Source organism: Hemitrygon akajei, chromosome 3 (genome assembly GCF_048418815.1).
Source record: "Hemitrygon akajei chromosome 3, sHemAka1.3, whole genome shotgun sequence".
Classification (NCBI taxonomy): domain Eukaryota; kingdom Metazoa; phylum Chordata; class Chondrichthyes; order Myliobatiformes; family Dasyatidae; genus Hemitrygon; species Hemitrygon akajei.
In genome coordinates this window covers 25,017,100-25,034,176 of record NC_133126.1, presented here as the reverse complement: position 1 = coordinate 25,034,176, position 17,077 = coordinate 25,017,100, and the positions used below count along the sequence as shown (strand labels likewise).

At 39.9% G+C, this 17,077-nt stretch overlaps 1 protein-coding gene across 7 annotated transcripts in view; it reads left to right on the top strand.

Annotated features, from left to right (window-relative positions):
• foxn3 (forkhead box N3) overlaps positions 1-16,222 on the top strand; it is a 364,761-nt gene extending 348,539 nt beyond the window's left edge. For all 7 annotated transcript variants that reach the window (XM_073039366.1, XM_073039371.1, XM_073039365.1 and 4 more), the window contains 2 exons: positions 5,567-5,675; positions 8,962-16,222. In XM_073039366.1, the coding sequence (XP_072895467.1) occupies positions 5,567-5,675; positions 8,962-9,508 (656 nt within the window). In that variant the 3' untranslated portion in view covers positions 9,509-16,222. The remainder of the gene's footprint in view (positions 1-5,566; positions 5,676-8,961) is intronic.
• The last annotated feature ends 855 nt before the right edge of the window (positions 16,223-17,077 follow it).

Genomic DNA, 17,077 nt, shown 5'->3' with positions numbered 1-17,077 from the left:
AAACTAGTTACTATTTGCTATAGTATTTATACGGAACTGTTGTTAATGACACAGATCTGGAATTTGTATTTGGGTTAATTTTTTTGGTAGAGCTAGCTACTTGTTTTGGTAGCCGTCTAGTTTTGGGTTGTGCGGATGGGGTGGATTTTCCAGTTCCAACATCTCTTTATTGCTTAGGACATGTTTATATTTTGACCTTACGAATCTATGTTTACATCTCTGCTCCCAGACTGCTATTGTACTGCTTGACTTTTTATATGCCTGCTGCCTTTTATGCATTAGTAATTGATAATGGCTAGTGCACTTAAATTCGTGAGCTGGAATGTAAAGGGACTGAACCACCCTGTTAAAAGGAGGAAGGTATTCTCACATATTAAACAACTCAAAGCTGACATTGCTTTCCTCCAAGAAACTCATATTCGTTGTTCTGATAACTCCCGGCTTCTGTCAAAGTGGGCGGGTCAGCATTTTCATTCATCCTTTGCCGCTAAAGCTAGGGGAGTTTCCATTCTTATTAACTCAAATATTCCTTTTGAACTCCATAATAAAATATCTGATACAAATGGCCGTTTTATTATTGTTTCTGGTAAACTATATAACACTAAAGTTGCACTAGCAAACCTGTATGCCCCCAACTTTGACGATGTTAACTTTTTTGAACGGTTTTTTTCCTCACTACCAGACTTAAACTCATACTCTCTTATATTGGGTGGTGACTTCAACTGTTGGTTGGATCGTCCTCTGTTACCAGATCACCTACTAAATCTGCCTTAGCTATTCAATCGGTTCTTAACTCGGATCTAAAGTTCCATAAGGTCTGGGGACCTTTTATCGAGTACTTTCATAACCTTCCTCCTGACTAGGGTTTTTTTTTCTTTTTTTTTCTTCTTTTCGGTCCCTTGCTTCCAGCTCCCTTTTTTTTCTGGTAGTAGGCATTATTATCCTCTGTTGCTAAGTGTATTCACAGTCTGGGAGTTTGACTGTCTGGACTTATACTCTTTATACTGTGTGGTGGTTGGTCTGGAGTTGTTGTTGTTTTTTTCTTGTGTTGTGGGGCTTGGGGAGGACACTAAGCTCACTTGTCTTTAATTTAGGTGCTTTTTTGTTAAATTATCTTCCTTTGTAGCATATTGTTATTGTATGCTTAATCTTGCACTGTATTAATGCTCCTCATTGGGATTTGGGGTTTTTAATTTTGTAAAATGTTTTGAAAAACTAATAAAAAAAAGTGTAGCTATCCACTTTTGTTCAAGAGCCTGATGGTTGAAGCATAGTAACTGTTCTTGAACCTTGTTGTGCGAGTCCTGAGGCACTTGTAGCTTCTATACCTGATGGCAGCAGTGAGAAAAGAGCATGGCCTGGGTGGTGAGGATCTTTGATGATGGATGCTGCTTTTCTATGGCAACGTTTCATGTAGATGTGCTCAATGGTTGGGAGGGTCTTACCCGTGATGTACTGGGCCAAGGAAGAAAAAAATTACCAGGTTAGAGAACTTGATGTTCATACTGTCAGATTGGAGCCTACCCAGGAGAAATATAGTGTTGCTCTTCCAACCATAGAGTGATTCATTGTGGTAGTAAAGCGGGCCATGGACTGGCATGTCGGAATGGGAGTGAGGATTGGAATTAAAATGGTTGGCCATAGGGCAATCCTCCTTCTTGTGAAGGGAGCGAAGTTGCTCAACAAAGCAGTCCCCCAATCTACGTCAGGTTTCACCGATGTGGAGGAGGCTGCACCAAGAGCACGAGACACACTAGATGGAGACCCAGAACGCAAGTTAGGCTGGTGATGCGAATCCAGTTTGAGTTGGCCCATTCAGTTCTGTGACGTAGTATATTATTTTCCTCACTTGGTTTAAACATCTGCTCCTATTTTTATGTGTGTTCCAACCTAAAAATTTGATTTCAGTTTAATTCCAAAAGAAAATTAATCACCCAAAGGAAATTGTTAGTCAAAATAGAAAATTGTTGTCTCAGAGGATGACTTATGGTGGATGATGAATGGTCTTCCAACTTGGAGATGTGGGATAAACTCCAGCCCAAGAGGAAAAGATAGTCTCCTTTTGTTAGTTGTTGCCAACAGTACAAAATGTAAGGCATATTGTGATTTGATTCTGTCTTAATTCCCACTGAATTTCTTCCCTGGTGCAAAAGGTTGGCGGCTAATAATTAACATGCATTCACTCAGTGGCCACTTGATTAGGTACCTCCTGAGTGTACGTTCGTGTTCTTCTGCTGTTGTAGTCCATCTACTTCAAGGTTCAATGTGTTGTGTGTTCAGAGATGCTCTTCTACACACCACTGATGGTTATTTGAGTTGCTCTCAGCTTTCCATCAGCTTGAACTAGTCTGGCCATTCCCCTCTTACCTCTCATGAACAAGGCGTTCTCACCCACAGAACTGCCACTCACTGGATGTTTTTGCACCATTCTCTGTAAACTCTAGAGACTGTGGTGCATGAAGATCCCAGGAAATCAGCCATTTCTGAGATACTCAAACCACCCCATGTGGCACCAATAGTGGTCAAAATCACCTAGGTCACATTTCTTCCCCATTCTGAAGTTTGTTCTGAACCACAACTGAAGCACTTGACCACGCCTGCATGCTTTCATGCATTGAGTTGCTGCCACATGATTGGCTGCTTAGATATTTGCATTAAGAGCAGGTGTACAGGTGTGCCAGAAAGTGGCAACTGAGTGTATAGGAATGAACTCTGGTTAAAGGAGAAAGACTATGAGTTCAGTTCTTTCAAAAAAAAAGCATATAGCATAGTTTCCAAAAGCTTGCTGGAAGGAATTATTTTCTAGTGTTGGGAGAAGAAATATCTAATTTATGTGGATTGGAAAGTATTTGACAGAAATTTTGTACATTGTATCTCTTGTGTGACTAGCTCTGTTCAATCTACATTCATTATCTTCATAAATACAAGGAATTCTGTAAATGCTGAAAATCCAGATCAACACACACAAAATGCTGGAGGAACTCAGCAGGTCAGGCAGCATGGATGAAAATGAATAAACACGACATTTTGGGTGAAGACCCTTTATCAGGACAAGGAGAGCTAGTCTTGGTGTCGCTTTTGCTCATTTGATTTTTCAGACTCCCTTTACAGTGAAGTACATTGTTTAGCATCCCTTAGAAACTTTATTGTGGATTTTAGGAAGGCTGTTATTTCAAATTCAGATTAGAATTGCAGATTCAGATTTATGTATAACATTTACCTCGAAACATACAGTTAAATGCGTCATTTGTGTTAACAACCAACACAAACTAAGGATGCACTGGACTGGAGTTTATCCCATGTCTCCCAAGTTTGTAGACCATTCATCATCCACCATAAGTCATCCTCTGAGACAACAACTTTCTATTTGGACTAACAATTTCCTATGGTTGATTAATTTTCATCTGGGGGCAGCCCACAAGTGTTGTCACACATTCTGGTGCCGGTATATCACACCCAGAATACTCAGCAGAACAACAGAGAGCACAACAAAAACAGCATACCAAATGACAAAGCAACAATAGCAAAACAAATCCCATTCCTCCCTCGTGGATTTGCAGAGACTGGGCCTTCGATGTCCCCAGGGGACTTGTAAAAATTCATAGACTCAGGGGCTCCAACCATTGGGCTTTGACATCTGCTTTCCAATTGACCTTCAAGCTTTGATCTTCGGTATTGGCCCAGGACTCACTGATGATGATGAATGAAACCCCAGATGAGGACCTAAAGTCCAGTCAGTTAGTGTAGTGCTTTACAGCATTATCGACCTGGGTTCAATTTCCACCACTTTCCGTTTGTTTTCCCTGTGACCGCGTGGCTTTCCTCCAAGTGCTCCGGTTTCCTTCCACATTTCAAAGACATAAGAGTTAGTAAGTTAATTGGTTGCATGGGTGTAAGTGGGTGGTGTGGGCTCATTGGGCAGATGGGCCTGTAACCATGCTCTATCTCGGAACTCCACACTCTCCGATGATGGGATCCTGAACATCCTCATTGGTTTGCTGGCACAAAGCCCATGCACTGGCCTTCACACGTGGAGCGAAGGCCTAGACTCCAGCCTGTCCTCTCACTCCCCCACATACCTGTCCCTAAACACTAACGTGATCTTTAACTCAGACCTATTTATCACGTAAGGTACATGGAAACATACAGTGAAATGTGTCATTTGCCTTAACGAGGAAGTGAGCTAAGGATGTGCTGGGGGCAGCCGAGAAGTGGCACTCCGCACCCTGGTGCCAACGTAGTGTGCCCAGCACGTTCAGCAGACGAACACAGTAAACAATGTAACAACAACAGCAAAGTGACCTTTATTTGTCACACATACATCGAAACATGCAGTGAAATACGTCATTTTGCATTGATGATTAACACCAACCAAGGATTGTGCTGGGGGCAGCCTGCAAGTGGCGCCATCATAGCATGTCTACAACTTGCTAACCACAAACCTGTACATCTTTGGAATGTGGGTGGAAGCCAGAGCACTTGGAAGAAACCCACGGGGGCATGGGGAGAACATATAAATTCCTTACAGACAGCAGCAGGAATTGGAACACTGATCTTACAGCTGGTGCTGTAAAGCATTACACTAAGCACTAGGCCGCCATGACACCTGTGGTGGACAGGGATTTGTGTCACTCTTCTGGTATAGCAGCAGAGTTCAATGCCAAGTCCAGGAGCAATGAATTTAACACTTTAGGCACTTCTCTCATAGAGAATGTACTCTGGTGTAAGCAGTGTAGCAGTTTTACTAATTTTGTTAAAATTAAATGAGCACTGATCAGGAAAATCCTTCAGAGAACTTTAATACATTAATTCAAGTCTACACTTCGCACAGAGACTGAACACTTCTTTCAGTAATGTCAAAATCAGAACTAATGCACAGATACCTATTGACAGTACGTCAATTAACCTGCATGCTGAACAATAAATAATCTCCAAGAGCCTCAAGCACAGTGCGGACTGAGATTGAAAATGCAATTCATTTCTACAAAAGTTAAAATATTTGTATTCACTCTGATATTGTCTCATATATTTAGAGGAAAGACAGCCTGAATGCAGTGAATGTTAGGAAAGTAATATTACATTTGCTGGAGGGCAAGAGAATGAGGGGACATCTTTGAGGGACACAACATTTTGAGGGGTATAGATAGGGTGAATGCATGCAGACATTTTCACGAGCTTGGGTGAGACTAGATCTAGGTGCCGTGGGTTTTGGGTGAAAGGTGAAATATTTAAGGGGAATTTCTTCACGCAGAGGGTAATGGCAATGTGGATCGAGCTGCCAACAGAAGTGGTAGATGCAGGTTCAATGGTAAAATTTAAAGGTGCATGGTGCTTGGCTGTGGTCTGGGTGCAGGTAGATGGCATTGGACAGGCTGGCCTAAACAAAATGGGCTGAAGCATCTGTTTCTGTACTCTAGTGATCTATGACCCTGAAGCAAACACATAGACATTTTTGCCTCTAATGGGAGTGTGTCAATGGGATTAACTCCATTCAGTTCTGTTCATGAGAACTTGATTTCATGTTGCTGTGAATTCCTCTGTAATGCTGTAGTCTTCTGTTTTCCAGATGCTGTGGGAGTTATGCCAAATGGAGGTCGTGCGTACAGTCGAGGGTCGTTCATGGGGATGAAACCACTGCCGATGAACACCATTGGAAGCATGGCAGCTGCCGTAAGGTAATCAGCATCTCAGTACATCGTCAGTCTCCTGATCTCCCCTGCGATTCCAAAACTGCACCTGGCAACACTAAAACGACAAAAGATTCAGGGTGTAAATAAATTGTCTTGAAGCACTAATTGGTAGAAGTTTGGGGGAGTTTGCCACTGAAAACTAATCATGTTCAATTTCTCCCACAGCTACAAATTTTATGCCTGTCTAGTTGGAAAAAGTTGCTTTGGATGCCTGATATATTTAAAGTCAAACATTGTTTGTATCTTAAAATACTACTTCTAATGAATATTTTTCCATACTCAGTACTATAAAAATAAGATTTCGATAAGTTACTAATAATGTTTTTTTTTCATTTTTAATTTGCTTCATTTAGCACTTATTTACCAAAATTGAATAGTATTAAAAGCCAACATAGAGTCAAGGAGCACTACAGCCCAGAAACAGGTTTTCGGCCTATCTAGTCTGTGCCAGACGGTTCTCCTCCCAATCCCAACACACAGATCATAGCTCTCCAAGCCTCTCCCATCTATGTACCTATCCGAACTTCTCTTAAACATTACAATCAATCCCGCATCTGCCTCTTCCGCTGGCACTTCGTTCCACACTCAGACCACCCTGAGTGAAGAAGTTCCCCCTCATATTCCCCTTAAATATTTTGCTATACTCCTATAAGATCACCCCTCATTCTCAGCCTCCAGGAAAATAAAAGTCCTAACCTATTCAACTTTTCCCTATATCTCAGGTCCTCACGTCCCGCCAATGACCTTGTGAATTTTCTCTGCACTCTTTCAAACTTATTGGTTTATCTTTCCTGTAAGTAGGTTACCAGAACTGCACACAATCATTTCGATGAGCATAAAGATTAGCCTTAACACGATGGACCAAAGGCCCATTTCTGTGCTGTACATCTCTGTCTCAGAGATAGTCGTTTATCTATTCACCAGACATTAGTAGTTGGTGTCTTCGTCATCTGCTGACTCATACTCACCCCAACACTCCATTCAGGGTTGTTCCAGAGGCACCAAAAGAGACCATTAGTCCAAATTGCATAGGAGCAGAATTAGACTATTCGGCCTATCAACTATCCTCCATCATTCAATCAAGTCTGATTCATTACACTCTCAACTCCATTCTCTTGCCTTGTCCCCATAACTTTTGACACCCTTATTAATCAAGAACCTATCAGCCTCCACTTTAAATATACCCAATGTCGTGTATTCCAGAGATTCAGCACCCTCTGTCTTGTAATTTATTTTTTTATTGAAGTTCATCATCAAACAAATTCCTCCACCTCTGTTCTAAAGGGATGACCTTGTCTTCTGGGGCAGAGTCCTGGAGGATAAGAGGTGACTTGAAAGAGATATACAAGATGATAAGCAAATAGAGTGGACTGCCAGAGACTTTCCCCAGGGCTGAAATGGCTAATGTGAGGTGGCATAACTTTAAGGTGATAAGAGAAATGTATAGGGAGGATGTCAGAGGTAGGACTTCTAAACAAAATGCCATGGCTGCATGGAATCTGCCAGGGTAGAGGCAGATACACTAGGGACATTTATCTAAGCACATGAATGATAGAAAAATGGAGGGTTATGTAGGTAGGAAGGGTGAGATTGTTAAAAGGTTGGCACAACATTGTGGGGTAACGTTCTATGTTCTAAATAATGAGCATTTCATGTAAATTATTTTAATTGCATTAACAGTAACCTAAAAACCAGAATTGAAATTCTGTTTCTACGCCTTATGGTCATTGAATCAGGTTTATTATCACTGACACTTGACATGTGTCACAAAGTTAGGGATTTTGCGGCAGAAGTACAATGCAGTACATAAAAAATTACAATAACAAACTTAAAACTAAGTATGTAGCACAAAAACAGAGCAACACACACAAAATGCTGGAGGAACTCAGCAGGCCAGGCAGCATCTATGGACAAAAGTACTGTCGACATTTCCTGCTAAAGGGTCTAGGGCCAAAATATCAACTGTACTTTTTTCCCCATCTACGCTGCCTGGCCTGCTGAGCTCCGCCAGCAGTTTGTGTGTTATTCGAATTTCCTGCATCTGCAGTTCTTCTCTTGTTTGTGCAAAATAGAGAGATTGGGTTCATGGACTGTTCAGTAATCTGATGGTGAAGGGGAAAAAATCAATTTCATCCTCCCCCATTCATTAACAGGTGAGTGGCATACAGTGCAGTTTAAATGTTTTAAAATGAGAAATGCATCTGTGGTCTTCCCAAGCACATTTCTGGGGTTGCTCTTCGTGCTGTGAATGTACTGTGCCTGGGAGGTGGGAGGCCATCTACAATGCATCAGGGAGCCTGTTTTAAATGAATGGTCATAGCGAAAGGTTTCTCAGAACTCTGGATGTCAAGCATAAAGAGTCAGGAGTCAAGAAGACATGACATTTATAGTTTTTACCAGGACATGCAGAGAACTAGAGACATAGGAGATTGGAATCTGTAGCAACAGTTTCCAGGCTGGAAACTGTTGTGAATAAAAAGGCACAGATCATTGACAAAGAATTATTATTTTCCTTTGTTTAGAGCCAAGAAGATTCCCATTCAAAGTGAAGCCTACAAAACAGTTGGGACTGGAGACTTCTCAACTCCAACTGCTGTCATGGTCATTCATTCAAATTTATTTATCACATGTACATTGAAACATTTAGCGAATTACGTTTGCACTAACAACCAACACAACCTAAGGATGTGCTGGGCTCAGCACCACATATTCTGACACAAGTATAGCATGTCCACAATGTTCAACACAGCAAGAGTAACCGCAGAGAAACAAAATAACTCACAGCAAAACAAGCCCTTTACCACCCACCCACACAAACAAACCTCTAACCCCAAGACAGACCCCCTCTGGGTCTCCAACCTCCAATCCTTGGCACCAAACTCACAGACATTGGGCCTCCGACCTCTGGCCACACCAGCCCAGGGGCTCTGATTACACAGGCAGACCAACAAGTTGCCATTTGTCTTTGCAGAGGCAACTTAGAAACTGATGTTTTTGTTGGATTGTTTTGCTTTCTAACAATTTAAAATTGCTTATAAGGATACCACCCTTGGATAGAACTTTCCCATGAGCAAAGGGAGATCCTAAAATCTAACCTTTTCCCATGGAAAGATTTCAGAAGCACTGCCAATTGGGAAAGTGCAGACTAGCATTCCCACTAGTACATTTAATTCTATGATTACATTGTGCAACAGTACACATTTGTTGAACATATTACTGTGTGGCCCTTTAATGAGCTAACTGGCCTGTCTTTTATTTTAAACTCCTTCAGGAACGGAATTGTGAACTGTCGGATGCGAAATGACAGCGAACAATCCTGTGGCTCCCCGGTCGTCAGCAACGACCCTAAAGATGACCACAACTACAGCGTGGCAAAATCTTCCAATCACAGGAGTACATCCCCGACCAGCGACTCGACATCCTCTTCCTCCGCTGACGACCACTATGAGTTTGCCGCGAAGGTCAGCCACAATGGGAGTGAGGGCAGCGAAGGCAGCTACCACAGCCACGAGAGCTATAGTGAGACAGAAGATGAGGAGAGAAAAAACAAAAAGGAAACCAAGGATTCCTTAGCTGACAGTGGGTACTTGTCTCAGCACACAAAACGACAACACCTGGCAAAAGCAAAAAAACACGCAACTGAAACACTGCCACTTAAAAAGAGGCGTACGGAGAAACCGCCAGAGAGCGATGACGAGGAGATGAAAGAGGCAGCAGGTTCTCTCCTGCACTTGGCAGGGATCCGCTCGTGTTTGGATAACATCACAAACCGCACTTCGAAAGGGCAGAAAGAGCAGCAACATTCAGCAAAAAATTAAGACTAATGCACAGCCTCTTTAAGAATTGTTGGCAGAAATTTATTTTCTTTCAGCACGTCAGGTGAATTATAATGATTTGTGGCAATATCAGCAATCACTTTGTTTTCCTATTTTAAGCCCCCTTGAGTTTTTATATAAATATATATGAAAATAATTTTGTTTAAGGAGATTGAAGCCATAGCAGAACTTTTACTGACACTCAGCTAATTTGCAAAAGCTTTTCATTGACTGATAACAAAAGCCAAAATCACTGCACCTCTCTCTCTCCCTTTCTCTGTCTCTCTCTCTCTCTCCCTTCCCCTCTCCTCCCATACTTTCTCTCTCTCTTTTCACCCCTCCATTATTTCAGTCTGATTACACAGGTGCATGCAGGACTCATGCTGATACCTATGGAATTTGCATTGCGATTCCCGCGATGCTCTAACAAGACGGTGACAGACTGCTCAGGTTCAGCTTTACTGAATGACAGCCAGCCCGAGCGGGAAAGCGCAAGTCATGGCAACTGGATAAAATGGAAGCAAAATAATGTGTGCCACTTAAGACCGCGAATAATCCAACTGCACTTAGAATACCAGAGACCTGGTCCTTTTGACTATGGAGCAGATGACTGCCGTGATTATCGGAGAAAGCAAAACAAAAAATGGGAAAACTGTCTAAAGCAAGAAAAGAGTCCTGCTCTTGGCCAATTTCATATTTTTTTTGTCTTCTCAAACCACAGACACACACACACACACACACACACACACACACACACACACACACACACACACTCACACTCACTCACTCACTCTCACGCGCACACACACACTCTCACTCACTCACTCACTCTCACGCGCACACACACACTCTCATACACACCACACTCTAAGCCATATGCCTGATGGACGGCACTACGTGCAAAGAGAAAGAAAATACACCGCCTTTTTGAAACTGCCTGAGTGATGTGAGAGCAATCAAGTCTTGCAAAGATGTTCATAATCAAGCGATAACAAGTTAGCGATACTAATCCATTCTGACAGATCAGAATGTTTAGCCTGGCCACAATGAAGAAGACAGCAACAAAACAAAAAGCTCTAAAACCTGCCAATAGTATTATTCTGAAACAGAATTGCTTAACAGTGATATCGGTGAGCTCTTCCACTGCCCTGGAACTGAAGTAAGCAGTTTCTCTCTCTCAGTCAGGATATGTGTAGAATAAAAGATTTTGGAATATAACCGACTTAGCCAGCAGGATTATCCAATCCATGTTGCATGGGTTCTTTGAACAAAAACGTTGTTTTTTATTCAAAGACAATAAAAGAGTTCATGTAAGGTAAATAATGTATTTAGCATGAGCATGAATTATTTTCATATAAATATAGAAAATAGAGAAAAGGCTATGCCTCTAATTTTTAAGCCCTTAGGCCTAGATTTTTTTTTGATGCAGGTGATAAGGTTTAACCTTTTTTTCAGGGAAAAAAAAACTGACTGTTGGGGAACTTACACTGCAATATGAAGACTTCACATTTCTGGTAGGGCTTGGATGGTTGAAAATACTGCCTTGTCTGCACATTTTGGGCCCCCAAAACAGTATTGTTAAATATAAATGCTAGTAACAATACCACTAAACACGGTCTCCAGTACAGGGTAAGGAGGGTAGTGGGGTGGGAGGGGGAAATAAGTCTCTGTTCTCACCAAGTCAGTAGTGAGTGTGCATGAGTATCTGTTCTCCTTAAAATTATCTGCTAAATATTGGGGTAGAGTGATGTATTGAATATCAATATCATATATTGGCAATGCATCCTAAAACAGCACCTAGCAGTGCTGGTCATTATAGCAATCAGACATAACTATCTTAATCAGCTTGTTCTGGTCCTCTAATCCTGTTTTCTCAGATTTTAGGTGAGTAGACAAAGCCTAAAAGTGCAACATTATTTTGGCAGTGTTGAATTCCTAATCATTTAATTGACATCTCCTATGGCAGAACTCAAAAGAAGAAACAGCCCAAGTGGTCAGAAAGTCACACTGCTTGTTGGTCAAATCTGCTGTGACATTGCCTCAAAATCCAGTGACTGACCACCCCCTCCCATGTTCCATCCTCAGTTGTTTGACCAAAGAAACACTGCAAAAGGCAAAAGTCCATTTATCCTTTTGTTGGGGAGGGCCTTTGTAGGTCAAAATCTAAAAATGTATACTAATATTGATCATAAAGTTAGCAGCCATTATAAAAACAACAATTGGTTAGAATTGCGGTTGTTCATAGGCATAAAAAGGGGAAGGGGGAGAGTGCCAATTTTCCTTCTTAAGCAGGCGTCATCTCGGGGCTACGTTCATTTAAGGGACTGAGCCATTGTGACCAGGATGTCAAGTAAATATATTGTGGTTTTGATTTTATAATTGGCTCATTAAAGATTGGGTGAATTATTTCAATTATGGATTCTTTGTGCAAATATGTGATCTTACTGTTAAGGATTTAGAAATCATGTATATTAATGTCCCAAGGCAGGCAGAAATCTGCAATGCTAAAAGAGTGAAAGACTTGAAATTAGAGAATGGAAGTGATAACTAAGACATGTTTTAATCTTTGTAGTAATAAATTTAAGTGAAAGGCTGATGATCAAGAACAACCTACCAGCACTACAATTCTTGTTTGGTAACTGCGTGCATCCCCCAGGATAAAACTAGCCAACTGTTGGATAGGGTTGGAGACTAGATTCCAGTATGCAAAAAGCAGAGGTGATTTCTCATCCCAAATTAATCTGAGAGAAAAAATTGTTAATGTCAGCTTTGAGGTCAGAATCGTTCTCCTGTCGTGCTATTTGGCACTTAACCCGATGAATAGCTTTCCCGTGCTAATTGTGGTTTCAATTTGAAATATGTAATTTATTCAGGGCATCGAGGTATCTTTTTCTGTTGCATTAGATTCTGAGGCAAAGACAGGTTGTGTTTAAAGATCTAATGCACTAGGAATCTTCATGGTAAAGCTTCCTTTTCCACAAGATCCCCAGAATACATAAACACATATACAGTATGTGGTAGAGTTACGTGACACTGCAGTTGGACACATGCAGCTCTGGCCAAGTAGTTAAAAGGCATGATAGAACATCAGAGATTAAGAAAGAAAACCATGGAAACAGGAATCTGAATGAAGATGGAAAGATGTTTAATAGTTAGTCAGCATTTCAGAAAGGAAGCCAGAGGTACATGTGAATTACAAGGGTAAATGCAACCTCTCCAAAATGGTCATTTGTATTTCTTTTTGAGATTTTGATGAAGCTATAGGTTTTAAATGCTTCTTACTATCTCCCATTTTACTAAGAGTTTTAACACACATTACGCTTGTAACTTTGCTTTGCAATTCAGAACAATTTGTGTGCAAGTTTTTTGAAATCCAGGTGATAGGGCACTGGGAGCTGATGGGTCTATCAAACTTAAGTTATCTAGAATGCTTGGTATTCTAAGTTCATTCTGCTGGGTAAATGCATTGGAGTCTAAGGTTGCCATGGTTACATCTACGTAGTCTGGGTCCTAAACATGGGCTTTGATTAATTTTGAACTGGGAGTTACTAAATATCTCATTGGAAGTATGGAAGTGGGAGTCAAATTGTGTCTTGTCTATTTTTCCCTCTGTAGGGTTACTGGAAAATCCTGGGTATATGCAAAAAAAATAGATAAGTTCCTACATTACTAATTATTGCTGATTTTGCTATATTTAGTGGCTGAAGCAAAGCCATTAATGTGAGGCAAATGACACAATCTCTGAAATAGGATTGTGAAAGGAAATCAGGGCACCAGATCTTGAAGGCCCCAATAGGCAAACATGAATATTGCTGGTCCACTTCTAAAATACCAGCCACAGAGTGTTGTAGGATTTCTTCACAAATCACCTAGAAGTCAGCCTTATGTTTAGCCTTTTGGATAATCATCTTCTAAAAAGTCTTCAAGAAATAAGTGCTATTTTAGTACTACACTGAAATCTTGAAGGGAGCTGGAGCATGATTGGTGTGCTTACCTTCAAATAAGATGAAGACCCAATCATTGAAGCTTAACCAAACCATGAATCACCCCTTTACTGCAAATATTGGCCTTCATCAGATCCTGGTGAGGTGAAACAATTCATCACTCTGCTCCTAGTTTTATAAGAAAACAAAATTGGTTAGGAGTTCCATTCCTGATCACCAGTCAGTAACTTCAGCTGGTACTGTTAACACAATTGCATGGCAATTAGGAACTCGGTTCTCAACTGCGATTTCATCCCTCTAAATTCTTCCAAAATGATCAGGTTCTGTGGAACCTCAAATGATTACTTTGCTTCAGGGTTAAACACTGCCTGCGTTGCCAGGAATGCTATGAGGGGGAAAGATTGCAGACTGCAAAAAACTATCAGTTAAAACTCTCAGACACCTTAGTAAAGTGGGTGAATGTTAAGAATCATTTAAGACATTGGGTCTAATGAAGCCTACTTCAATTGCGGTGGAGATGCATGTCTGCAAGTTTAGGAGGGTTAGTTGCTTAGAGTACTTTCTATATTGTCCTTCTACCACTTCGGAAAAGTTCAACTACCAGATGCCATCCCATTGGAATTTTAGCATCAGAAATTTGCCACATTGGAAATTTAAAGTATGATTCTGTAAAAACTTCCATATACTCTGGTGAACAAGGGCAGGCCAGGCAGTGTTCAAAATCATACTTCAAGTTCCAATATGAAGAGCAAACAGTAAATAACTAAGGACATGCCGGATCCTCCTCCTGACAGGTTCATCAAATCAATTTTAATTTATTTGCCATTATTAAACTAATTAAAACAAACAGTAATATTGGTATTAGAGTGCTTTATTTGTACAGTATGTTCAGATTCTTACCCCAAGTCTTTGCCAAAAATGGTAGAAAATTTAACAGAATTTACAGAAAGTTGGTACTGGGTCCCTCCAAGAACAATCCAGCATGCTGCATTGTCCCACTTTTTGCCAAAAGATTTCCAATTGTTGCCTTTCAGATGTACCCTGCTCTATTGAATGCTACTATTGAACCTGCCACCACTACAACTTTTGATAGTGTATTTCATACCGTGACCACTAGTGCTTAAAGATATTTTCCTTTGTCATTTTTGCTTTTTTTTGCCAATCACATCCTTTCTGTCTTCACCCATTCTGGCAAAGGGAACAGTTTTTCTCTCATATATACCCTACCCAAAAATACATCCTGGTGCATTGTGGTTGTAACATCGGTCGCAGTTCCTACCTTCCAATTCTGAATAATTCAAGGAAAGAGTGATGCTTCCTTCCAGGGAATAAGTAGACAGCTAGGATTTTTATTGATTTATAGGATATTATTATCACTGATGACAAGACTATAATAATAACAACATGCCAAAAGTCAGCAGTTAACATACAAGGAATATTGCATTACATTGATGATGAATTGGCAGGGTGTCATGTTAAAATTATGGTACAATTATAAAGTTGGTAGACAGGAAAACGATTAAATCAATGATCTGTACTATTTGGGTCAAAGAGGATTAATGTAGTCAAATAAAATAGAAATAATAGAAATAGAATAAAATAGAACGACAGTATCAAACAGTGAAAGTGGATTTAAAGAGGATCAAATTTAATACCCTTGAGAAGGTGATGGCGAGACTCACCATTGAGTCTCTGCAGTCCCCATTGCAAGCCAAGTATCAAAAAAAACTTTTAAAAATTTATTAGTTTGAACTAAATGCTGTCCATCCCAAAACAAGAAAAGACTCTGTTATTAGTATAGTTTTAGGACCTCTGGCTGGTTAATTGTTGCTATATGTGTGCTATCTTCAATAATTACACCATAGATCCATGAAGTAGTCTTCTAGCTTCTTCAGTAGATTTGGAAATGATCGTTGACCTCTGCTTTTTGCAATAAGAAACTGGCTCCTTCTTGCTGTGACTTCTGTTTGGGAGAAAGAAAAACAAAAAAATGTAGATTTCTGCCTTTTATTTGGTAATCTTTCAGTGAAGTTATCCTTGGTAATTCAGATATTCCACCTTTATTTTAAACCAGACTCCAGGTTATCATGAGGTGGAGCATGTCATTAGTCATCCGATAACATACAAGGAATGATGATGAATCGGCAGGATATCGTGTTAAAATAATGGTACAATCATAAGGGGGGTACTCTTGGAAAATTATTAATGTTCTGTATCACCTGGTTCAAAGAGGATTAATGTGGTCAAATAAAACAGAAACAATGCAAAGGAATGACAGTATGAACAATGAAGGTGGAATTAAAGAGTGTGAAATTGTCACTTTAAATATGTTTTGCAATTCTGCATCTTTATGTGAAAGATAACTTCACTCAAAGACCAAGTACTGTATCCAACATAATTAGTCTACCTTCATGGTGATTTGAAAGACCAATTTTGTTTACTTTGATAATTAATAATCTATAAACTGCCAATATTTTGTTTCACGAGAAATATATTGAACTTTTGAATAGTTTTCTTTTCACAATGTGAGCAGTCAGAAGGCACGGGCAATCAACCAACCTTCAAGAAATATGTCAAAGTCAACACAGAGGCATATTTGCATTCTACATTTCCTTGATGTTTAATCATTTTGCCAAAGACAAAATCATCAATTGTAAATATCACTTGTCCATATATGAGAAACAAACTTTCCTTGAACCTACCATAAAGTTTCTGTGATGTATTGTCTTCCAATTGCAATAAAAAATTACAAGTTGCATCAATTGAAAAGAAAGGCCTCATCAATTGGATTATTGTGTCATCAGTAGCCCTGGCAAATTCAATGTTGATTGCTGTCGGATTTAGTCAAACAAATAATGATAAAATGTTTTATCTTGGCTAAATGCTGGATAAATACAACTTTTATTGTTACACTGTTAGGATTCAGAAACCCACTGGGAAGGCCTCATTAAAATCTGATGAAGAACAATTGAATGTGATTTGTAAGTACTTGGGTAACATGTTGCCATCTAGACTCAGTTGGACGGGTGAGGAGAGGGCCATGTAAGTTGTCAGCCTGTTAAACATTGATGGGTAATGTTGAAAAATATAAAAGCAGTAGTGCTATGTTCCAGTATAGTAATTTATAAACATGATATAATGCAGGAGCATTACTGGACTGCTGCGTGCCTTAGACCTAGATTAATAATCAGACAGTTACAGAGTTTGGCAACTACTTTTGTTTGTTCCATCTGTTTTCTATTATGATTGGATTAAATGTACATTTTTGAGTGCTCTGCTGACTTAAAGCAGCATTCATTCCTAGTTTCCTTTGTCAGGCATTCTTCAAGTCACACAGAATCTGCATTTTGATAGAGTTTTGAACTTGAAAAATGGAAACAAATGTTCTTTGGTAAATTAAATGAAAATGCTGATTCGACCTTGCATTCTTCCATTAGATAAAAATTCGTTCCAGTCAGATGTGGGACCTAACCAAGTTTTCTATTTTGTGGATGTGCCACATTGAATTTAACAACACTTCTTTTACCAATAGCTGTTTATTAAAACTACTCTGACACATGCATCAATTTTGGTAAATTCAAAGTTTATTCCACTAGGACAAGTTATAGTGATTAGCATCAAGCTGATT